Source organism: Hippocampus bargibanti, linkage group LG10, assembly GCF_051943395.1.
Source record: "Hippocampus bargibanti isolate YZ-2025 linkage group LG10, ASM5194339v1, whole genome shotgun sequence".
NCBI lineage: Eukaryota > Metazoa > Chordata > Actinopteri > Syngnathiformes > Syngnathidae > Hippocampus > Hippocampus bargibanti.
Genome location: NC_142743.1, coordinates 9703669 through 9729408, shown reverse-complemented (window position 1 = coordinate 9729408; position 25740 = coordinate 9703669). Strand labels below are relative to the sequence as shown.

Sequence of the window (25740 nt, the reverse complement as noted above, 5' to 3'; positions counted from 1 at the left end):
CTCGCTCATTAAAAACGGACATCGCTCACGCCTGACAGACGACAGCTTACAGTCCTGTGTGAAGATGAAGTTAACGTCATACAGCCCTGATGTGCAGAGGCTGTGCGCTGAGGTGCAGGAGCAGAAATCACATTAACCAGGTGATAAATATTGTATTTGCCATTTTGCAAATATTCTTTTTTTTTTCTTCAAATAGACATTGAGTATTATATTTGAAAATAATCTTTAACCCAACGTCTTTTTTTTCGGAGTTTAAAATGTTTTTGTTGCGTGCAGAAATGTAATTTCGCTTCTCTGTAACAGTTCATTGATTCATAAATGCAACACACTATAGTTTGTTTATGCACATATCAAGGTAAAAAACGATGATGCAGTGTTGTCTTCATTTTAAATGTCAAAAGGATTTTGTGGCTCCCAGTGTTTTCTTTTCTGTGGGAAATGGGTCCAAATGGCTCTTTGAGTCGTAAAGGTTGCCGACCCCTGCCCTAGGTGCTGATCTCCCTTTGAGAGCACATTCCTGACGGTGACGCCCTCTTGCTGTTAGCTCCACACACAAACTCACAAACAAATGAAGAGTTAAACAGCCACTGGGTAAACAAGTGACAGTTTATTTCACCCCCAAAACACAAAGCCAACAAAGGCACAGAGAAAGAAAAATAAAACTGAAAGTCAAAACGAGGGAATGACACCAAGACGTTAGCATATTCTGTCCTCTGTCCTGTTTTCCATCCTTTTTTTCCCTTCATGCCACAGTTTGTCATTTGTTGTTGTCTCAGCAATGTATCCAGTGCTGTGACGATATTTATTTACAATTCTATTTAAAAAAAAGAAAAAAGAATGGTGTGCCAAGTGGGTTAGTTGTGCATTTACAGTGCTGCAGTTACAGAGTGGTATAGATTTTTTTTGTCCACACATACACACACACACACACAGTGGCAGACTTGTGTATACTCGGGTATATACTACAAGAAATATGAGGGTATTGTTTCAATTCCAAACAAACATAAATTATAGCATTGTAACACTGCACCGTATTAAAAACGTGGAAGTGCTCATTAACTGTTTGGAACAGGCAGTGTGGGCACTTTTTTTTCTTAGGAGAGGCCATACGAAATGGATGACATGTTTTCTTATTATTTATTAGGATGACGTGTCCGTATCAATGTTTTCATTTGAGGAGTCGTACGGGTAGTTTGGATTTAGGGATGTTTTTGATCAACCAGTTCCAACCCTCGATCGATCTGATACTTCAACAAAATGCAGGAAATGTAGGAAAAAAGAGCATCTGAATTCTATCTTTTTTTTTAACTTGAGTAAAAATATCAAGAAAACATGACTTTTTAACTCATTCACTGCCATTAACGAATTTATTCGGGAATTGAAAAGCATGACGTGGAAGCGCCATTCCCGAATTTGTTCGGGTTTTGGTTTTTCTTGCCTATAAAGTGCCGGTCAGACCTCTGGCAATGTTTTCCTTCCCACGAGGGGGCAGCTTTTGTCTTTTGTACAGCCGCCCCCATTTCAAGCGCAGATAACTCCAGACTCATCTAACTTAGGAATTAACCCTTTGTTACGGCTTCAGCCCTATATAAATCAATATATATGTCTTATATTTTGTATAGCCGGCCCTATTTCAAGCTCAGATGGCTGCCGCTGCTCGCCCACAGAAAAAATATCCTGTGACTGTAGTGTCCTTGCGAGTTTTGAACGGCGCTTATAAATGAAATATAATATTATTATTATATAACTTAGAAATTAACTCTTTGTTACAGCTTCAACTGTTGTTAAAGCGCTATATAAATCAATATGTATCTATTGTATTGTATTTTGTACAGCCACCCCCATTTCAAGCTCAGATAACTTCAAACCCATATCACTTAGGAATTAACAATTTTTTTCTGATGAAAAAAGAGAGTCTAAGGTTTGTTACGCTGAATGTAATGTTTATGTTGTCTTAAAACTCAATATTCTGTGGGTCCTGCAACTTGAGTGAAACAAAACCCTGGCACTGGAGTGGACACTTTTTTGGACATCGTCTGGCAGTGAATGAGTTAAAAATAATAATAATCATCCTGAAAATAATAATTATTGTATTTATCAACGTCATTCAGCCTGACTCACTCGTGACGTGTGATGGTTTTCCCCTCCTCCACTTTTTGACATCTATGTACACTGATAGGACAACTTGGGCATACAGTGAGGACAAATCAATGTTACTAGTGAGGTAAATTTGCAGTACTTACAGGAACTGCTGTCGTACTACGAGTGAAGCACTAGTTAGGTGGTAGAATCCCAAATCACTTTTAGTACTACTCACACATAGTTTGGCCCACTAGTATGCACGATTCGCCGGATAAATAAACAAACCCACACGAGATCAAGATCATCATCTCTAATCTGTCTCCGAGTTCACCAACAGGACACTTTGAGCAAGATCATCACATCACATGGCGTATGACCTCAATGGGCACAAATCCTGCGTCATGCGGACACCCCCCCCCCTTCCTCCATCCCATTTCGTCTCCTGACTTTGATTTAGTGACTGTGTTGTCAGCAGTCCTTTAGAGATCCATTAAAAACACACACACGCACACTTTGAGTGCTTGTGTTGTTCAAAAGGCAAACAAATGTGACTTCAATACATGCTGACTGATACTGTACACGTTGAAATGCATCAGCTGGTTTGGGTCACGACCCCACAGGTTGTGTTAGAACCACTCAGCGGGTCCGCCAGATTCCTTTGCAAGTCACTTTTAAAACAGTCCGGTCCCATCAGACCTCCACAGGTTACCCCTCCGTCCTCCCTCTGCCCCCTTAAGAGTCGAGAATGCTTTGAGCATTACTGCAGCATGATGTCCTTGAGGTTCTCTTGCAGGATGGTATCCTTGACGGCGTGGAAGACAAAACGGATATTTTCGGTATCCACGGCGGTGGTGAAGTGGTGGAACAGCGGCTTGCTTCGATTTCTTCGTTTGCGGCTGAACGACTGCACCAGGAACGCCTGCGGGAACAAGATACGGTGGAAAAAACAAGGGTGAGTCTGTTTTTTTGTCTAATCAACCCCACTTCCCCCTATATTAAAAATAACTCGACAATATTGTCCATTAAACGTCTGTGTAGGCTCTCAGTCGTACAGGAGCGGTCCAATCATGGAAAGGTTTCTTCATCTGTACTTCTTTGAAGGTGTCGGATGTTTTGCTCCTCATCCGAAAAGCTTTGTCAGCGAACTAAAGTTGTGCTGGTAACTTTGTCCCTATTTATATCCCTTATGGACAGAGGTGGCGGTGCCAGACCACTGCTCTGACAGGACCCTGCTCTAAGGTTGGGAGAGCAGTGGACAACTCCGGGAAGATAATCTAACGTTAATGTTCTATGGGGCAATCAGAAACAGGCATAGAACATTAGAGATAATCAGACGGAACAAAAGAAGTAATCAGATTATTTTCAGGGAGTAGTCCACTGCTCCTCCAACCTTAGAACAAGGACTTATCAGAGCAATGGTCAGGCACCGCCACCTCTGTCCATAAGTGATATATATATAGGGCCAGAGCTAGCAGTACAATTTTAGTTAGCTGACAAAGCTCTTCGGATGAGGAACGAACAGATCAAGGTAGGATTTTTATTAAACTTTTTTTGGTGTATTTTACAGGACAATAACTGTAATCGGGATCGATGATGAGGTGATACGAGAGCGAATGGGGCAATCAGGGCCAGTCATAGAACATAATCAGACAAAACAAAAGAAGTAATCAGATTAGCTTCAGGGAATTGTCCACTGCCCCCCCCCAACTTTAGAGCAGGGACCTATCATAGCAGAAGTCTGGTGGACAGTAGGGATATGGATCTATCTATCTATCTATCTATCTATCTATCTATCTATCTATCTATCTATCTATCTATCTATCTATCTATCTATCTATCTATCTATCTATCTATCTCTATATATATATATATATATATATATATATAGGGCCAGAGCTACCAACAATTTTTTTGTTCATTGACGAAACGTCTGACACCTTCAAAGAAGTACAGATGACGGCTGAAGAAACGATTGTCCATTGAAAAAACACATTCCACAGTGGCACCTAGATCGACTTTTAAGTTTTAAGCAATTTGGTGATGTCATTAAAAAAAAAGTCAATACATGTGCTCAACCCCCTTTTCCATCACATGATGGGACAATGCGATATTGTAAGGGGTGTCAGTACCTGCACATCCTCCAACCTGCGCGGCTCTCCCCTGAAGTCGGGGAAGTGCTTGCGGATATCAGCGGTCCGGATCTTGTCCACCAACAGGTCGGTTTTGTTGAGGAAGAGGATGATGGAGACATTAAGGAAGAGCTTGTTGTTGACGATGGTCTCAAAAATGTTCATGCTCTCCACCAAGCGGTTAGTGCGGCGGTCCTCCATCAGGACCTGCAAACAACGCGCAGCCGTTTTAGTTTCCAGATGACGTCACTGTGACGACACATGACTTAGGAATTAACTCTTTTTTTCCTGATGAAAGGAACGAGTCTTACGCTGCATTGAATGTATGTGTTGTCCTAAAACTCAACATTCTGTGGATCCTGCAATTTGAGTGAAAATGATAAAAACCCTGGCACTGGAGTGGACACATTTTTTCACGTCGTCTGGCAGTGAATGAGTTAAGATGACAGGGGGAAAAATGGCCAAAAATTGGCCACTCCTTTGGCCACAGGAGTGAACATTTTATCTATCTAGCTATGTAGCTAGCTAGCTAGCTCTCGAGATAGCTAGCTAGCTCTCGAGATAGGTATCTATTATTTTACAAACTCAAGACATAAAAGCTTAAATACAATTTGTATACGTATTTTAAAATTCATTAAAATCAATCGGATGATTAATCAGTCACTGGAATTTTATTCCACCTAATTTCTGAATTAGCTTGAAAAAAAGATATCTATTGGGCTCTTGTCATGAATATTTCATAATGTTCATACAAAGATTGGATGACATATGTCAGAATAACCTGCTTGGAAATCACCATCCGCTGCAACCTGATGTATTTCAATGGTCGTCAGTGCTACAAGGATTTTCATGATCCATGATCCGGCCAGGAAAACTTTTAAGAGTGGTGCTCGACTGCACTGAGATCAAGAAATCAGCCTTTGTCATATGACTACTTATTGGAAACGGAGGCACCGACAAAGACAGCCTTGTACTTCCCCAACCTCAGATTTCCTTTTTCAATTGTGTGGCTTTTTCGGAAAGGACACGCGGCGGAGATGAAGTAGCCCGCTATCTGTTTTCCGGCAGGGGGTGAGATCACGTGAGCTCGACTTCTGGTACCTGGTCATACTCGGAAGATGACACCATGAAGAGAATGGATGTGATTCCATCGAAGCACTGGAACCACTTCTGCCTCTGCGACCTCTGCCCACCCACATCCACCATCTTGAAGGGAATCTTTTTGATGACAAAATCGTGTTCGACGATTCCTTTGGTAGCCTTGCGGGCAAAAAGAATGTCCTGCCTGCTCGGGATGTAGCTCTGAGGGCAAAAAAAAAAAAAAAGGAAATTGGGATGAGTTATTCAGACAGCCAACCTTTTTAGTTGCCACGGCTAAACGTCAACGTGACTCACCAGCTGACCGATGCGTTCCAAGTTATCCAGGAAGTATTTCACTGACTCACTCTGCAGATGAGAGAGGGGGGGGGAAAATGCTTAAAGAACAACTGACACCATTTTTTCTTTCCTAACTGACATCAGAAAAATGTTTGATAGCATCTAAAATACCCAAAACACGCAGGCTGATATTTTTAGTCAAATGCAAAACACCAATAAAAATGAGTTAAAGTGTCCCAAAAGTACGTAAAAATGATCTCGGAGATGCCGAGTTTCAGAAGGTCCCGCCCCATTGTTCGTGATGTCACGCTTGGACATCTTGACTTGCTCGCGAATCAAAACAATGGCTTCAGATTCGGAGACGATGCTTTCTTGTTAACTCATCCAGTTATGAATATGATTCAAATAGTTGTGAAGACGACAGCATATATGTTTGCAATCGATTAAAGAAGTCCTCCCGTATCAATTCGAGCCGTCAAGACTCCAAGCTCCGATGGAAATGGACTGAATTGTCTGCTGGGAATTTGTGTCAACTAGTATCAAATAGTAGTCTTGGTGCAACACTCAACGATTCACCATCGCGTTATTTATGTGTTTTCCTTCTAATTTTGCCATCAACACGGATCAACACAAAGTTTTCAGACCAAACTAAGTACCCAAAATGCATTGTGTGTCGTCTTCTCGGTCAGGGGCATTCCTAACATGACGTCACCTCAGGAACATTCAGCGCGAGTCTTAAAACGTAAGATATAGCTATACGCTGTGGAATCTTTCTAAAATACACTCAGTAGAAGTCATTTGAAGTGATTTTACAAATTATGGACACAACTTGTCCGGAGGCGTCGGTTGTCCTTTAACGGCCGGAGTTGGTGTAAAAATGTTCTTGCTTTTGAAGGGAACTCATTTGGACAAAGGTGCCAAGACACGTGTCATACTCAACTATGGACCATGAACACTTGACCACTTCAAACCAAAAACAAACTGGAGTCTATCCCAAGCCATCTCGGCCTGGCAACCCTGAATTGGTTGCCAGCCAATCGCAGGAGACACAGAGATAAACACTCTCACACCTCCCACCTAGGGACAATTGAGAGTATTCAATCAGCCTGCCATGCATGTTCTTGGAATGTGGGAGGAAACCGGAGGACCCAGAAAAAACCCACACGGGCGCCGGCGAGAACATGGAAACACCACGCAGGGCGGCCGGACCGGGTCTTGAACTCACGACCTCTGCACTGTGAAGCCGGCGTGCCAACCACTCGACTACCGGGCCGCCACTGATAGAAACCAAATGCTACTAAATAAACAAAGAAAAAAACAAAATAAGTACAATAAATAAAATAAAAACAAGTAAATAGAAATGGAACCACAGATTCACACAAAGCATATATTTTTTAATTCGTTCATCTGTTAAAAAAGAAATTAAAAAATGCTGAATTCGCCCTACAAAAAAAAAAAAAAAAGATTTCCACGTGTCCGCTATAACGTCATTATCCTAAAACTGATTCTCTGCGGATGTCGCCACGCCAATCCGAGCCCAGTGTGTCTTTTTGTGTAACAAACGACAAGAAGCGTGTGATGTCAGCACCCGTTGACAATGAACAAAGCTGTTTTGAAGGTCGATCACGGGAGCGCATCTCAAAACATCGCCCTTTGTGCGCGCTAGTGTAGTTTTGAACAGATATCAAACCGGAGCGGATGACGAGATCAGACGGGAGTCAGAACTCTCTGGACCACTTCGTGTTGTCTTGTCATTGCGTTGACTGAACTGAAATCAGTACGAGATCAATGAGCAGTGATAATATTGATCGGGTTAATCAAAGACAGGACAGTTTTTGCCACCAGGCAGTCAGGAGACTCAACTCCCTCCCAGCCTTGCCCCTCCCCCTACCCCTTCCCACTGCCACACTCACCGAACTCTGAGTACTATTATCCTAAACTCTTTTTTTTACCTGCAAGACCTTACTTCAACCTTTTTTTGTTTGTTTTTGCATTACTCCACTACGTCACTTTACATACGACACCAACTCACTTTACATTCAGAAATTACATGTATTGTCTATCTTTTTTAGCCACATTTTAAGTGCCTTGCACGCTGGGTCCGAGAGGACATTAATTTCATCTATGCTGTATGTCATGCATATTAGCATATTTGACAATAAAGCTGACTTTGACAAAGCCATTTTACATATTATTTGTCTGTCTATCTGGCCGTCTGTTCACATAGCGATCTACCTAAACGTTGTTCCATTGTGTACATTATGGTTCTTCCAGGACAAAGTAGCCCATACCGCTTCCCCACTAATTCATGTTGTCATACAGGGTGACCCCCCCTACAACAAAAACAGGCCCCAACTCTGATTAGGCCCCGTTTCTTTGTGTTTTTTCCGAATTAAATGAAACTTTGGTCATATCTAGTTTATTATATTCAAAACATCACATCAAAACACGAGGCCTTTTTTTCTCCGCTCTACAGCATGTGTTCTAGATGGCCTCCGTTTACCTCCATCTATTTCTTGAGGCGCAGAACAAATTTGTAATGGCTCTCATCTCTTCCCTGATGGCTTTCTCGAGTTCTGTGATGTTTCTGGGTTTCCCTGCGAAGTCTCTGTTCTTAAAGGACAACCGACGTCTCCGGACAAGTTGTGTCCATAATTTGTAAAATGGCTTCAAATGACTTCTATTGAGCGTATTTTAATAAGATTCCACCGTATATAGCTATATTTTACGTTTTAAGACTCGTGCTGAATATTCAGGAAGTCTTGTTTTTGAGTTGGTGACGAGTCCGTACGTGACGTCACTAAAGGACCGCGCTTGACCGTAAAAAAGACGCATTGTAGCGGTCCTTCCATCACGTCAATGTATTTTGCTGGACTTGTTTGGTCTGGAGACCTCGTGTTGCACCGAAAAGCCGCCAGAAGGCCAGAAGAGGGCGTCCAAGCGCCATATAAGGAATTTATCAGCCTGTGGAAACGGAGGTGGCCATTTTGTGCCTCTTTTTTTGGGTGAGAGACTTTCTCTTAATGTTGCCTCAAAATGGCACGGAATAAATTCTTTAATCGATTGCAAACATGTATGCTTTCCTCTTCAGAACTATTTGAATCATATTCATAACTGGATGTGTAACAAGAAAGCATATTCTCCGAATCTGAAGCCATTGTTTTGATTCTGCAGCAATGCAAGACGTCTTGGCGTGACGTCACGAACTGGGGGCGGGACTTTCTGAAAATGCCCAATTCGCAGCTCATTTTTTTGCAGATTTTGGACACTTTAGGTCATTTTTATTGATGTTTTGCATTTGACTAAAAATATCCTACTGCGTGTTTTGGGTATTTTAGATGCTATCAAACGTTTTTCTGGTGTCAGTTAAAAAACAAAAAAGTGACGTTGGTTGTCCTTTAAGATAGCCTCAAAAACTGTCCCGAGATTGGCTGAAAGAGAACTTCGGAGGCCGAGTGATGAGTCTCAAGACTGATTTTGAGTGGGCACCGCATAGCCCAGACCTAAGGCCACCAGATTTTTTCTTAAGGACAGAGTCGATGCAGGGAAACCCAGAACCATCACGGAATTCAAGAAAGCCATCAGGGGAGGAGATGAGAGCCGATACCAATTCAGTCTGTAAGAACGTCATGGACAACTTCGTGCAGCGCCTCAAGAAATGCACGGAGATAAATGGAAGCCATCTAGAACATATGCTGTAGAACGGAGAACAAAGGCCAAAGACCCTATTGGTGTTTACAGCAGCTCCTGTATTTTGTTATTCTACTTCTTTCTTTCCTTTCCTCTTCCTTTCATAACTTTGCTGCTGTGTTACTTGCGGGTAGAGTGAACGCTGGCACGAATGGCTGCCGCTGCTCACCCGCACAAAAAAATCCTCTGACTGAAGGTGTCATTGAGAGTTTTGAAAGTTGCTTAGAAATCAAATGTATTATTATTATTGTTTTGATGTGATGTTTTGAATATACTGTAATAAACTAGTTATGACCAAAGTTTCATTTCATTCGGATAAAACACAAAGAAATTGGGCCCAATTAAAGTTGTGGCCACCCTGTATTATATGCCATCGAATATTCTTTGAGATGAAACTGAACATATCGTTGATCTTTGCGTTCTCAAACACACACACATGCACACACACACACATGCTACAGGAAACAGCTGTGCGTGTAAAAACAGTGACGAGAGACAAGGGGGATGGACTGACTCCGCCAACTGCGATACAAAGTCACTTAAAATGTGTTTTCCGGGCCCCATGAAGGAAAAAGATTCATTAAAGTGGAGATGTAGCGTTTTAAATGAATCAGTGTCACAGGCCCACACATGTTGAGCATCAAACCTTGGTGGGTTCAGGACACCGTGACCCCCATTGTTGAACTGCAATGTCACACAAGTAGAAAACACACAAAGCCCCAAAGATCCGATTGGCTAATGAGGAGGAGCTGGACGGGAGGGTCAGGGAGGGAGGTGGAGGACGGAAAAGGGGAATTCCTGGACATGTCACACACACACACCCACACACACATACTCAAACTCCCACAATCCATTGGACTTTCATCAGCAGAGATCCTGCATAACTCATTCACTGCCATTCCCAAATTTATTCAGTAATTGAAAAGCATGACGTGGAGCGCCATTCCCGAATTGGTTCGAGTTTTGTTTTTTCTTGTAGGGGGTGCGTTTCAAGCTTCGGTCAGACCTCTGGCAATGTTTTTCCCTCCCACGAGGGGGCAGCATTCACCTTTTTTCCATGTTATCGTTTTGTTACCACTTCAGCTGTTGTTAAAGCGCTATATAAATCAATATGTTTTGGATTTTATGTTTGGATGAATATGTATTTTGTACAGCTGCCCCCATTTCAAGTTCAGATAACTCCAGACTAATATAACTTGTGACTGTAAAGTGACCTTGAGAGTTTTGAAAGGCGCTTAGAAATCAAATGTATTATTATTATTATTATTAACCATTTTTTGCTGATCAAAGAAGATAGTCTAAGGCAGAGGTGTCAAAGTCATTTTTTGCCGCGGGCCGCATTGTAGTTATGGTTTCCTCTCGAGGGCCGTTATGAATTTGGGGAAGCCATTAGAATGTTTAATCCCCTCCATATATTACATATAGAGCGCACAACAAATTAATAAGTATTTTTTTTTTCAAATCTGAAGTCAAGAATAATGACTGTTATTGTGGTTTACATCCAAAAATATGACATTTTGGTTCGAATTTTAGCAAGCATCATGGAATTTCACAAGTTTGATATGCTTTCGCGGGCCGAGAAAAATGATGTGCCGGGCCGGATTTGGCCCTCGGGCCTTGTCTTTGATACCTGTGGTCTAAGGTTTCTTATGCTGCATTGAATGTTTATGTGGTCCCAAAAGTCAATATTCTGTGGGACCTGCAATTTGAGTGAAAATGACAACAACCCTGGCACTGGAGTGGACACATATTTGCACATCATCAGGCAGTGAATGAATTAATGATGCAGCGGAGACGTGAAAAGTATGATAGAACCTTTTCAGGGTCAGCGGTTACTAAGGTGGACAGTTGATCAGGTTATTTGTGTATGAAAGGATAAAAATCTAGTCGATGAAGTGAAACGTGAAGAGATGTTTGTCGATGAATATGAGAATACTGTAGAGAATACGTGTGAGTGTGTGTGCAGTTGGGTAGTGTGGGAACAACAATGACGTTTATGTTATAAAGGTGTTCATCCTTAGCAAAAATAAAAAGAAACCGTGAAATGGGGACCTCAGAGTGTGAACTTTGGATTGAATTTACCTTTATTAGTCTCGCAGTAGAGAAATGTATGTCTAACAGCGGCAAAATGATGAAAGGAAGAGGAAAGGAAAGAAAGAAGTAGAAAAACAAAATACAGGAGCTGCTGGAAAGGCAGCCACTCGCGGTGAAGTCAAAACAACAAAAAAAAACCCTACATAACAAATAATATAACAAAACAAAGACACAGAGTCATTCATTCTTCAGCACTTTGCTGTACCCTCTTTGTTAAATGAAGCAGTTCTAGATGAAAGAGGAGAGGATCAAAGTGTCCTTTGCACCAGTGGATCAGGGGTGAAAACCTAACATACGTATGTTGAAGCAAAGTCCGACTGTACCACTACCTCAGATATACTCCCGTACTAAACGTAAACACATTTTACGCCCATTACTTGACGAATCAATGGAACTTAGCCTCTATTATTCAGTTCAAGAATAGCAACCCTCCTCATTTAGAAGTGGACTGATTCCTGTCCGCCGATATTTTTTTCTGTCACGACGTCTACCCGTGAAAACATCAAAACTATTCCCACTAGAACCTCGCCGTATACATCCAACGTGTCCAAGGTTCCCGTACTGTACAGCGTGTACTCTACCCGTCTGTAAAGTTCGCTCTGAATTTGGCGTCATTCATTTTCCCACCGGCCCTAGTGCTTCTCGTCTTCCCATGTTTGTTTAAAACTGTGCCTCATGTCGCCGGGACAGGATACGTTGACACCGCAGCAGTAAACCATTATATGTGTGTGTGTGTGTGTTTGTGTGAGCGTACTCTGCCTTTGTACGTACATCTGTCCAAGGCGCTTTCAAAAACACAGTTGCGCAAGGCTCGCCGCAAAGACAACATTAGATATTTTGAGTCGCAACAGGACTTGATGTCAGCTTGGTCGCAGTATCAAACAGGGTGTTATCAGGGTGTGGTGAAAGGCCTGCCAGTAAACTAAATGCATACACTGGTTTGTCCCCCCACCGTCCTTCCGTCCTCTCCCTTGTCTTCTTTCTAAAAGTTCCCTTCACTCTTCTCCTCCCTCTCTGCGGTGTCTGCCTGTGGCTTAGGTCCAACCGAGCCTGGGAAAAGCCGACCAAAAAAAGTCTCTGCGGGAGAGAGGCAGTGTAGATAGTGTGGGGGTGGGTGTAATTCTTGGCGCACAATCATTATGACTTTAGAAATCCGTTGCAGACAGTATTGTCAATTCATTGTGTCAGGAAGCCGAGACAAAAAAAAAAACATGCCCTGACATGACCCTGACGATCTCCTGGTCATATCTTGGATTAGATAACGTTTAAAAATGCATAGGAACTTTGCAGCAACAGTGATAAGTTGTCTGTCGAGTGAGAACGTGGCCAACATGTGTCGGACATGGCCCCAAAATCAAATGTTTGACCTTCTCTGAAAAACGGTCACGGCTGCCAATCACGCATGCTCTGACCAGTTTGATGTTACATTTCAGAATCAGAATCATCTTTAAAGCCACGTACGTCTGTGTAAGCTCTCAGTCATACAGGAGTGGTCCATCGATGAAAAGGTTTCTTCTGCACTTCTTTGAAGGTGTCGGACACTTCTCATCCAAGAGGCTTCGTCAGCGAACTAAAGTTGTGTTGGTAACTTTGGACCTATATATACATATCTCTTATGGACAGAGGTGGCGGTGCTGCCAGACCACTGCTCTGATAGGACCCTGCTCTAAGATTGGTGGAGCAGTGGACAACTCCCTGAGGCTACACGGATTACTTCTTTATTGCCAAGTATGTAGCACACACAAGGAATTTGTCTCCGATTATCACCAGAGAAAAATTGCAAAGAGGCACTATACAGTTATATTTGGGTAACTGTTTAGAGAGTTATAGGCTTGAGGGAAGAAGCTGTTTAAATGTCTGCTGGATTTAGTGCACCTGGATCGGCAGCGCTTGCCTGATGGGAGTTGCTGGAAAAGGTGGTGAGCAGGGTGCGGAGGGTCCAGTCGGATTTTCCGCACCCTTGTTTCGATTCTTGCATAGTGCAAATCCTCAAGAGTCGGTAGGGCGGTGCCAATGCCGATTTTTTTCCGCCTAATTGTCTGAAGCGTGAACGAAACACGACACGGTTGCGATTCAACTGCCCCATTTTATTTTTATTAGTATTTTTTTTTTCCGTTGGGGAGTTTTTCAATGTTTCCACCGGAAGGCTAAACACCACTTTGATACAGAGTACAACCCAGCAACTCAAAAGGCTAATCTGTCGTTATTTAAAAAAAACGACCCCTTAAGGACAGATCACTGGCCCTGCAAAAGATTACAGGCAAAAAATAACCCATCGGCTTCAGCGGTTATAGCCAGACAGCCCTTGAGAGAATGTGGCACTGGACCAACTCCCCTCATCTTACCCCAGACTGTGGTGTCAGTCAAATGCGGAAGACAAATTTAATAAATACGTATGACATCTTCAATTCTTCATGAGAATTGTCACTGGAGTTACAGTGGTCATAGAGATTGGACTGTAACGCCACATTCAAGACTGGCAGTTAACAACGTTCCAAACGCTGTTTGAGTTTTGGTGACAAGAAAATTCTTATAATATATGTGATTTAATATATATGTGCGTCTCTAAAAAAAGAATTTCTGGTGATTAGCAACGGGTCTTTGCCGTGTGGTGGTGTTATTTTCTTTGTTGACAATCTAAACTTAATAATTTACTTTATTTTTTCAGAGTCGATCACAGCGATTACACACGTTAAGTCTCACGATTTGGTCGAGAATCCCTCGATTTTGACCACAATCCCCACAATAATTTGTAAGGGGAAACAAAATAAACAGTAAAAAACTAAATACATTTTTATACTAATTGAATGTATAAATACTATTTACTTCTAATTGATACATTTGTAACGCACACATTATTTTAACATGCACCAGAGTCACAAGTACAAAAATCTCCCGATTGACTTCTGAAACTGAACATGTATGCGATTAGCCGTGCTAGCTATCCAGCCACAGTGTGTGGGGAAAGCTAGCTTAGTGCCTAAAATTCCCCAGGTAGCGCTTGAGGAGCAAGGAAAGCAGGGAAGATGGGTGATTATTGTATTTTTTGTTTGTTTTTAAATGCCCTTTTTAAAGCAATTTCAGTGATTTATTTTTATATCAATAATATTTTTTAAATCTGTGTTGTCTTTGTTCCCTTATCTCACCGACTGTTGAATATATGAAAACGTAGCATATAGTCAACGAAAGCTATTGATTTAAAATTTGCAAGCAAAAACTTAATAATATGAGAAATAGTTTTCTTAAAAACAGGTATTTGAATGCTGCTAGTTAAAAAAAGATTGCTGGAGGCCAACTGCAGCACAGAGCCCATATCAGTGTGGCGCTCCAGATAAGCTGAGGCGGCGTGACATAAAGCTACTCGCAGGCGTCTCGCGCACGTACAGTTTGCAACAGCGACGCGGAAGTGACTGACCGTCTCACTCGAGATTGTCTCGTTGCTGATAGATGCGTAAGAAGGTCACATAAAGGATCAACTCACAGGGAAATAAAAAGTGCAGCGTTAGCTAAAACGGGCAGCCCGGTGGAGGTGAGAGAACAATACAGTCTGTGATCCTTCTGTGAAACTCAAACTTTTGCTTGCCGTTAAGCATCTGGCTGGTCCATCACAAGGATTTGTTGGCAGTGACAGTACCTTAACTTGCTGAGCAAAGTGCTTCTCCAGCTCTTCTGCCCCCCCCCCCCCATACAAACATAAAATGGCTCCTTTTCTTCCTCAGACATGAGAGGGGAGGAGAGACTGAGAGAAATGATTATCAGACTGGAAAAACAGTCTTCATTCTTAAGTAGATTTCTGTTTCTTTATCCTCTCCTTTGAACAGATGGATGATTCCAATGAGTTTGGGGAAGACCCGTTTCTGTTCCAGTATGATTGAAAGTAAGATCTCCAAAGAGAATCTTGGATATGTTTTGACAGATGGCGCGGAATTGATTGCGGATTAATTGCTTCTTGAAGATGAGTGCCTGGAAACCACTAGTTGAGGTTCATTCGGCCTCAAATTGTTTACTATCAAAAGACGAAAAAGCTTTCAATAGGTGCTTAACTCATTCACTGCCTGACGATGTGCAAATATGTGTCCACTCCAGTGCCAGGGTTTTTGTCATTGTCACTCAAATTCCAGGACCCACAGAATAGTGAGTTTTATGACTACATAAACATTCAATACAGCGTTAGAAACCTTAGACTCTCTTCTTTCATCAGAAAAAAAGAGTTCATTCTTAAATTATGTGTCTGGAGTTATCTGAACTTGAAATGAGGGTGGCTGTCTAAAATACAATGCTATACATATTGGTTGATATAGCGTTCTAACAACAGCTGAAGCTGGAACAAAACGCTAACATGGAAAAAAGGCAAATGCTACCCCCTTGTGGAAAAGAAAAAATACTGCCAGAGGTCATGGCCAGCGCTTTATCGGCACCCAAGCATCCATCCATCCATTTTCGGTACCGCTTATTCCTCAATAGGGTCGCGGGGGGTTCTGGAGCCAATCCCAGGTGTCAAAAAACAAAACCCAAACAAATTTGGGAATGGCGCCCTACGTTATATTTTCAATTCCTAAATACATTCGTGAATATCAGTGAATGAGTTAAATTTGGATGTGGTCCTTTAGATTTTTTTACTTTTTTAAAACCACAAACTTAAATTCAGCATAAATCTTTTTTTTTCAAATGTTTTATTTTGTCGCGAGCAGGGTTGTGAAGTTGTATCAGATTTGTATTTTATTTATGGTTAGATTTGATCCCCCCCCCCCGCCCCCGCCCGCCCGGTTAGATTGATTCGTTTTGACGGTGGGTTTGTTTGCGTGATATTAATGAACTAATTAATTATTAATCTTTAACTCATTCACTCCCAGACAATGTGCAAAAATTCTCCAGGTTTTTTGTCATTTTCACTCAAATTCCGGGACCCACAGAATATTGAGTTAGGATTACATAAACATTCAATGCAGCGTAAACCTGAGACTCTCTTCTTTCATCAGAAAAAAAGAGTTAATTCCCAAGTTATTGGATTAGATTGGATTTGCCTTTATTAGTCTCGCAGTGGAGAAATGTACATTTCACAGCAGCAAAGTGATGTTATAAAGTTAAATTAAATTTTCAATATCTGATTAAACGACTGATTAAGTCAAACAATTTAAAATTAATTAAATGACTTATTATGGGGATCCAAAAGTTAATAACAACAATAAGTATATGAAATACAGGCCGGTCAAATGTGTCTCGCATATTAACTCAGTCGCTGCCATTCCCGAATGTATTCAACAATTGAAAAGTGTGTCGTGGAGCGCCCTTCCCGGATTTGTTCGGGTTTTGTTTTTCTTCATGCTTGGATGCCGATAAAGCGCTGGTCAGACCTCTGGAAATGTTTTTCCCTTCCACGAGGGGGCAGCATTTGCCTTTTGTCCATGTTAGCGCTTTGTTACAGCTTCAGCTGTTGCTAAAGCTCTATATAAATCAATATGTATTGTATTTTGTACAGCTGCCCCCATTTCAAGCTCAGATAACTCCAGACCCATACAATTTAGGAATTGACTCTAAATGTTTCTAACGCTGTATTGAATGTTTATGTAATCCCAAAACTCAATATTCTGTGGGTCGATATGACAACTCGATGACCCCGCGCCTCCTCGTGACAGGCGGTGCTGCTGCCATAGACAGCAGATCGTTGCACGACTCACCAGCTGGAACTCGGAGCGCCTGGCGTAGGCCTGTTGGATGCTGGCGTCGGCCCACAGGGCGCTCAGTGCCATTACGTAGAGCTGGAAGTCGCCGGGCTCGACCCCCACGGCGCCGGCCCGTCCCTCCCACGACATCACCAGCATGCCTTGCTTTTCGTTCTCGCAGCATTGCCAGTTGATGCCAAGCTTGTCACGGGCGTCCACAAGTACGCGCATGCCCTAAGGGGACAACGGGAGTGGCACAATCAGGACGAGAGGAGCATAGATGAACAAACAATCGATTCAAAATTCCTTTCTTGAACATATTTGACCTTTTTTCCCAGTTCCAGAAGAAATCAGTGAATGGTTTTATATTTTTCTGGATTGCTAATTTAAACTAATTCACAGTTTTTCACTCAGTGGTGAGTGTGTCGACATCATAATGCAGCATTATTGGATTAAATTCCAGCTCTGGCCTTCTTATGTGGAGTTTGGAAGTTCTCCCCGGGCTTGCGTAGGTTTTCTCTGGGTACTGCGGTTTCCTCCCACTTTCAAAAAACACCCACAACAGGCTTAATACTGTAAATTGTACTGAGGTGTGAGTGTGAGCATAGATGGTTGTTTGTTTATGTGTGCCCTGCTATTAGCTGACAACCAGTTCAGGGTGTCCCCCGCCTACTGTCCAAAGACAACTGGGAAAGGCTCCAGCACCCTCTGCGATATCATGGATCAGAATGGACGAACTATTTTTGAAAAATAAAATATAAAAATAGTAAATTAAAGTAAATTGTGACACGGCTTCAGTGTTGCTAACTTGCCACATCAAGCGATAGTTTGTGTTAGCTTGATAATAACAAAAAATGCTACCTTAAATGAAAAGTGTATTTTTAATGTTTTTTTTACTTATTCACTGCCATTCACGAATTTATTCAGGAATTGAAAATATGACGTGGAGCGTCATTCCTGAATTTGTTCGGGTATTTGTTTTACTTACGGGGGTACCGATAACGCGCTGGTTAGACCTCTTGCAATGTTTTTCCCTTCCATGAGGGGGCAGCATTTGCTTTTTTTACAGCCGCCCGACTTACATCTCATATTACCTCAGGACCAATTAAGCTTGAAATGAACTTTTTTTTCTGATGAAAGAAGAGAGTCTATCGTGTTTTACGCTGCATTGAATGTTTATGTAGTCCTAAAACGCAATATTTTCTGGGTCCTGCAATTTGAGTGAAAATGACAAAAACCCTGGCACTGGAGTGGACACATTTTTGCACGTCTGGTAGTGAATAAGTTAATGATTAGAACCACCAAAGCACAACGCTTTTAGGCACAAGACAACACATTTCCCACAAATCATTCTTTTTGCCAGCATCAAACAATTCCTTATAAGAGCATTGGTGAGTAATATCCTGCTTCTCCAAATCTGTTGCCATTGTGCTGAATGCGCCTTGGTTCGTCCCTGCCTATGCCTTTCCTGTCTATTGTATTCAATAAAACCCCAAGATTTATCGTGTTTTTACATCAGTTAATCATCTGCGGGGATTAAAAAAATAACCTGCCATTTTTTAAAACAAAGTAAGAAATACAAAGTACAGTGAAACCTCGGTTTACAGAGCCCTTGGCTTACAAACTTTTCGGTTTACGAACATTACATTTATGAAATTTTTACCTTGGCATATGAACTTTACCTTGGCATACAAACTTTTTTCGTACACGAAGCTGCCTCAATGAGTGGTGTGTCGTTTGCGAACGAGCCCGTTCTTCTAACAACAAAATGGCAGCCAACTGTTTTTGACCTCTATTCCCCACCCAATCTTCGGTTAAAGCCATGTGATTGGTCAAGAACGCAGCAGTGAGGGGGGGGTGGTTTAAACATTAAAGAGACAGACAGACGACAGTGACAGAGTTTCAACTTTCAACTTTTCAACTGCAAGGTTAAAATCCCCATCAATCAGGCTCCACAAACAACCCGCACAAGCCATCTGTACACTTGATGCAAAAGGCTATCAACCCAGCTAAACAGAACACAATTGATGAGGAACTAGGTAAAATTATCACAGAAAAAGCACCCACAAGGGATTATTCCTCAAGATGGTGAAAGAAGGTTACGTTCCTCATCAAGTGTTTAATGCTGATGAAACCGGCCCCTCCATTCCATCAAGCCATCGACCATCACAAAGGTAAATAAAATGACTTTATTATACAGTACAGTTTATTTCTTTAATTATAATACCACAGCACATTGATTATACATATAAAATAAGGTATATTTTGTGTAGTTTTAAGGATTAGATAAAATTAGAAAGTAGAAAATTATTTTTTATGGGGACCGAGGAACGTATTATTCTCATTTTAATGGTTTCCTATGGGAAATTCATTTTTGGGATACACACTTTTCACCCTTACACACTGTCTGGGAACCAATTAAGTTCGTAAGCCACGGTATCACTGTACATTAAGCACATCTGTTTTTAAAATGTTAGGGATTGAAAGTGAAAAGTCATGAAAAAGTATTTGTACTTTTTTACATACCTCCACTGGAGTAGAAATTTTAACATGAAAGTCTTGTATTCAAGGTTACACTTCTAAGTTGACCTTTTACTTGAGAAGATACCCACTTGAGAAGTAAATCAAACATTGGCGCATTCATGTAGCCTTCTGAGTTTTTTTTTCCCCTCTTTGTGTGTGGGAGGTCTACTCAAAGGGATCAAACAAACCGACACAAACCCTTGGTGTGGTTGTCTTATCGTTAACAAGCAACCTTTTAATGAACACCATTTGGACGCCACAGCGCCTTGTAATTAACAGTGCCTATCTTGTTGCGACAGCGACATCAAATCAGACACTTTACTGGTGTCTAAATAAAACTGGTGGCGCAAAACAAGTTACTACTGATAGTTTTATGTAATAATCAAACAATAATTTAAATCAAGCCACATCGAGTGTTGCTCGCTGTTAGCATATTCTTCCAATTAGCATCTGACCATGTTTTTCGCACTTGACATATATATTATCCACTTTGAAGTTTTTGTTTCCCGTCTTCCAAGTAAATTACATCCAACTCATTCTCAACTCCACAGCAGGAAAATAAACTACTATATTAGTGAACACTTAATGAGGACGAGGAAAAAAAAACAAAATGGTGGAGAGAAAAGCAAGCAGTGGAGTAGCCAAGCTAATCGAGATGCTAATTTGAAATATTAGCAAAACACCAGAAATGTTGCTTTAGTGGTACAATGCACGTTTAACAGACCTTGCTGGATCTGTGTTATAACAAACTAAAACAAGCACCAACATCAAATTAGCATATCGATTAATAATTGTGATGAATAACGCGAGTGAAGAGTCTTCAGGACAACACTGCGCACAGCCTTTGACATGGACAAGGTATAGAACGTCTTTAAGATATTCAATCCTGTTTGGAACAACGTACAGTGAGACCTCAACTTACGAACTTAATTGGTTCCCAGACAGAGTGTGTAAGGCGAAAAGTGTGTATCTCAAAAAAAAAGATTCCGATAGGAAACCATTAAAATGAGAATAATCTGTTCCCAGGTTACCATAAAATATAGTTTTTAACTAAATAAGCCTTAAAACTACACACAACATACCTTATTCTATGTATAATAAATGTGCTATTGTATTGTAATGAAAGAAATACACTGCATTGTATCATAAAGTCACAAAGAGAGGCACATTACACGAGGACTGTAATTAAAGAAATAAACTGTGCTGTAAAATAAAGTATTTTTCAATTTCTTCGATTGCCCGAGACAGTCGCTTTGACAGCACGGAAACACCTTTTGCAACAGACACACCTTTGATGGCTTCTCTGTTACGGAGAATGGGAGCAATTGTTGACTTAGCATGGCCGTGCTCGGCCACTAAATCACAGAAACGCACACCTCGTTCGTGTTTTTCAATAATCTCCTTCTTCTCAGCGACTGTGATTTTATTTTGTGTCTTCTTGGGCTGAACACGAGCCTGTGGTGGGTTTTTTTCAGTCCCATCATAGTAAAATTATCAACAAAAAGCTCCAAGTAGGCGATCGACGTGTGCATTCAATGAGAGGGGGTGAGCAAAGTAGCGCCGGCTGGAGCGCTGTTCGGACATATGCTTCCGCCGAAGATCACTCCGCCAGCCGTGGTGGCTGTGTATTATGAAAATAGTGCTTATTATAAGGTTTAATTTTCAAAAATTAGAGGTTCTTAAGACGAAAAGTTTGTAAGATAAGGTGTTTGTAAGTTGAGGTCTCACTGTATCTCCATTTCGAGAATAGTCGACATCAAAGCGAATGAAAGGAACAGATTTTGATGCAAAAATGCGCGAAAAAAAAATCCAATACCAGATTAAACGACGGATTCATTCAAACAATTTAAAATGAATTGAATAACTTATCATGTGGTTCCAAAAGTTAATAACAACAAGAAGTATATGAAATAAAGGCAGGTCAAACGTATATAGCATATGAACTCATTCGCTGCCATTCCCAAATTTATTTGGGAATTGAAAAGTGTGACTTGAAGCAGCATTCCCAAATTTGTTGGGGTTTTGGTTTTTCTTGGGTGTGCCGATAAAGCACTGGTCAGACATCTGGCAATTTTTTTCCCTTCCACGAGGGGGCAGCATTTGCCTTTTGTTCATTTTAGTGCTTTGTTACAGTTTTAGCTGTACTGTATTTATTGTATTTTGTACAGCCACTCCCATTTCAAGCTCAGATAACTACTGACCCATATAACTTAGGATTTAACTCTTTTTGTCTGAAGAAAGAAGAGAACTAATGTTTCCTACGCTGAATTGAATGTTTATATAGTCCTAAAACTCAATATTCTGTGGGTCCTAGAATTCGAGTGACAAAAAAAAAACCCTGGCACTGGAGTGGACACATTTTTGCACATCGGCTGGCAGTGAATGAGTTAAATATTTTTCATATTGGCAACATTAGGGTTCGTTTGCCTCATTTTGAAACATAGAGTGTCAACTTTTGATTTTTGGAGTTCTTGGAACCGTTCAATAGAAGTTCACAGAATTCGAGTATGTGTTTGTTTAGGTTTAGTCATTCAGACGCAAACGACATCTGTGATCAACTAATATCAATTTGTTGTGCTGATTCAGGAATCACAGCATTGAACCAGCCTAAAACATAACCAGAGTGGGGGAAAAAACTCATTTAGAAAAATGCTTCCGATCTCAACCCCCTCCGACGTGTTGCGGTTTGCAGGAATTGTTGCGTATGTATTCAATCTGACGCCGATGGCCATTGGTGACCTCGGTGACTAAGTAGTGTGTGCAAGACGAACAAAAACCTAAACAAACACAGACGCCCTGCGGCTGAACTGGTGTTTACCACAAAGACAGCCGTGTCTAACACTTTGTATGACACACAACGGACACTACACTGACCGATATGTAATAAAAAAAATGAAAATAGAACCATGAGTAAGCTTTAAGTCACATCCCTTGTCCGACCGTAGAATGAAATTTGCGGATGATTCCACATGACGTCTTTGCAATGTTGTTGATTTGTATCCGCACATTCAATTATTGATTTACTGGTTGATAGAAATTAAATGCTTTGGGATTTTATTTCCAAAACAGCAAAATAAAAATGCAAAGCAACAGATTGCAGTTATTTGGAATCTCAAGTTAGGATGAACCTAGTTTGGGTAAACTTTGGTTATTTTATTTGATGTTTTACATGGCAGGAGGAAGAGCAGCTTAACAGCATCACCTCCGCCTTTCCCCTATGAGTCTCTTTTTTTTGTTTTAATTGCCCTTTGCGAGGAAAGAGACTTTGTTTGCTTTGGATGTGTCTCTGTTTTCTATCTTCGACAGCAAAGTGGTATTCCGCTGGCTCATAATCTCCCTTTCGGCCCAGATAACGTTCTAAAATCTACTTCGGCATCATGTTTCTTCTTGCCAAATATATCAAGACTTTTTTCCCCCATATGGCGCTCCAAAATATTGGAACACTTGACGGTGCCAAACATTGTTAAAGTGAATGCGCAATGTTACTTGTTTATGCCAGCCTTTGATTGAAAAGCGGTTCATCAGACCATTGCAAACATCTGTCTTTGTCTCAAAACATAAAAGTTTATTTTGGGTGTAAAAATGATTGCCATCGGACGGAATTGATTACACTTGATTTTCCAATGACAAGTAGGGAGCAGAATAACGCTTTTTCGGAGTTGTACTAACGGGCGATTGCGCCTCAGTTTCCCGATAGTTTACATCATGTCGGTCTTCCTTAGACAACAAACTTGAACTGAATCAACGGGTGTTTCTTGGGGAGTCAATGAATTGACCACGATCATACTTCTTAACGATTGCTTACCCATTTCTGATATTTTCAACAAGTAAACTGTTTGTCCTGTCTGATGACAAACGGGTTCTGTATAACTCGTCTAGACAGGTTGACAAAATGAGGCTCTGACAATCGCTGTAAATAAAAAAAGAGACCGGATGTCTGTTTGGAAAGGAAAAGGCCCCCCTTTGTCAACGCGTTATCCACAAGGGGGAGAACAGAAAGTGAAAGAGTCGATTCCAAGGCCAGTCAGATGACTGGATAGCTTCTGGAACTTGAGTTTAAGACAGCAAGGCAAAAAAAAACTGTAGCTAGTGTAATAGGATCCCCCAAAGATACAAAAAACACATTGTAATCCCTCATGTTCCAATCATGACAAAGAATTCAGTACAATACGCCGCCTAAATGTAAATCTGGCTGTTTATAAAATAATGTCAAACAAAGGTCGCAATTTCCGGTTCTTGAGGGCGACTATCCTGTATATTTTTTATGTTTCCCTCCTCCAACACACCTCAGTGAAATGATCAGATCATCACCAAGCCATGCAGAGACCTGATATCGATTCAGATTATTTGAAACAGGCAGTGCTGGAGGAGGGAGATGTCAAAAACATGCAGGCTAGCGGGCCCTTGAGCCCTACAGTTGGTGACCCTTGGCACAAAATCAGTCCTCCTTGGACAAGTCGCAGATTTTTTTTTTTCTTTGCTTGAGCTGTTCTCAACCAGTCAGCGTATACAACTTTAAAGTACATTGGCATAAAGTTCTAATGACCTTTAGTCTTTGGACCAATATGGTGATCACATTCAGGGAGAATACATAAACCCTATTTTGCAATTAAGTATACAGTACAGCAGGGGTGTCAAATTCTTTTTTTTTTTTTTACCGCGGGCCACATTGTAGTTATGGGTTCCTCTCGAGGGCTGTTATGAATTTTTCATCTCCTCCACATATTGCTTTCAGAACTCACAACAAATTAAAGAAATAACTACTTTTCAAATCTGAAGTCAAGAATATTGACTGTTATTGTGGTTTACATATGATAATTAGAATTTTTGGTTCAAACTTTAGTAAGCATCATGGCACATGACATGCTTGAATTGCTTTCGCGGGCCGAATAAAATGATGTAGTGGGCGAGATTTAGCCCCCGGGCCTTGGCTTTGGCACCTATGATATACAGTATTGCAGTTATTCTCTGCATGTATTTGTCAGGTGATTTTTAAGAGGATTGTCCAAGAGAATGACGGCAAGTTTGAGGGCAAGTGTACAGCTTTGCTGGTCTAACTGGAGCCTCTTACTATCCCAGAGTGGGCTGAGCGGATGTTCTCATCCCTCAGGAATAGTCTGGTATTGTTAGCGAGTGAAGGAGGCCCGACTATGGCAGCAAACAAAGGGAGACCCACATACACCCCCCCCCCCCACACACACACACCGGAATAAAAATATGCACTATGTCAACAAACCCTTCTATTGTGGGAGGATGTCAACGGCAGGGTGATGAACAGTTTGTGTAATTCTTGACAAGTTTATAGGTGAATTTATGCGTGAATTTCAGAGATAGCTTTTTTTTAATCAAATTTGTTCCGTTATGTACATTTTGTCAATCAAATGTGATTTTCATGTGATTGTGACACATTGACTAGATATGATATGTTAGTAGCTTTGTCCCAAAGTTGCATCTACTGTCCATACAGGTGTCTTACCTTGAGTATATTTTCATAAATAGTGTCCCTGAAGTCCAAAAGTGCTTTCTTGTCAAACTCTTGTCCGTTAATGATGCGCATCTGCTTGAGAAAAGTCGACTTTCCGCTTTCTCCGGCCCCAAGGAGTAATATTTTCACTAGCCGCCTCACTGCTCTCCTCTCCCGGGCGAGCATGGCGTCTATCTCCCGGCTCCTCCGACGAGCCTCCCGTTCCTGCGCGACGTCCCTTCCCCGGCTGTTCTCCTTGCTGCCGCCCGCCTCCCGGCTCGCCTCGGCCGGTAGCAGACAGCGGCTAAGAGTGCGGACCACTCCCGACATGTTTGCTTCAGAAGACGCTCAGCGGAACACAGTTCATCATAAGCTCCCCCGCTTCCACTTTTTAAGGCCTACATTTAATTCAAAACGGGTTTTGAGGGGGTGATAAATGGCTAATTTCCAAACTCAAAGCGACATGGAAACCCGCAGACAGGGCGAGTCTTGGTTGGGGTGCGCCATGAAAACTTATATCGAAATAAAGTCGAACGCGATTGAAACAAAAATAAACAAATCTGTCCAAAATTATGAGTTAAATCCAGTTACTTTCCGCCGATGTCGAATAAAAAGGCAGATTGTCTATAAAAAAAGAACGTCGTAACCTTCTGCTACACGGCGAGAGCGCTTCCACAAACTTTCCCAAAACAGCAGCCGACCAGCGGTGGTGTACTTG

The 25740-nt window shown here is 41.4% G+C and overlaps 1 protein-coding gene across 1 annotated transcript; it reads right to left on the bottom strand.

The window, feature by feature from the left end:
- Positions 1-588: 588 nt before the first annotated feature.
- LOC148892329 (guanine nucleotide-binding protein subunit alpha-12-like) lies at positions 589-25740 on the bottom strand. The gene is made up of 6 exons (XM_089005556.1): positions 25035-25740; positions 17051-17269; positions 5607-5657; positions 5313-5513; positions 4212-4418; positions 589-3001 (listed from the first exon to the last, which is right to left on the bottom strand). The coding sequence occupies exons 1-6, from the start codon at positions 25350-25352 to the stop codon at positions 2840-2842; spliced, it is 1158 nt and encodes a 385-aa protein (XP_088861682.1). The 5' UTR covers positions 25353-25740; the 3' UTR covers positions 589-2839.

Coding starts and splice junctions, on each gene's coding strand:
- LOC148892329 (XM_089005556.1), bottom strand. CDS start 25,352: ATGTCGGGAGTGGTCCGCACTCTTAGCCGCTGTCTGCTACCGGCCGAG. Junction 5,658..17,050: donor GGCGCTCCGAGTTCCAGCTG/GTGAGTCGTGCA, acceptor TCTCATCTGCAG/AGTGAGTCAGTGAAATACTT. Junction 3,002..4,211: donor GCAGGTTGGAGGATGTGCAG/GTACTGACACCC, acceptor TTGTTCCCGCAG/GCGTTCCTGGTGCAGTCGTT.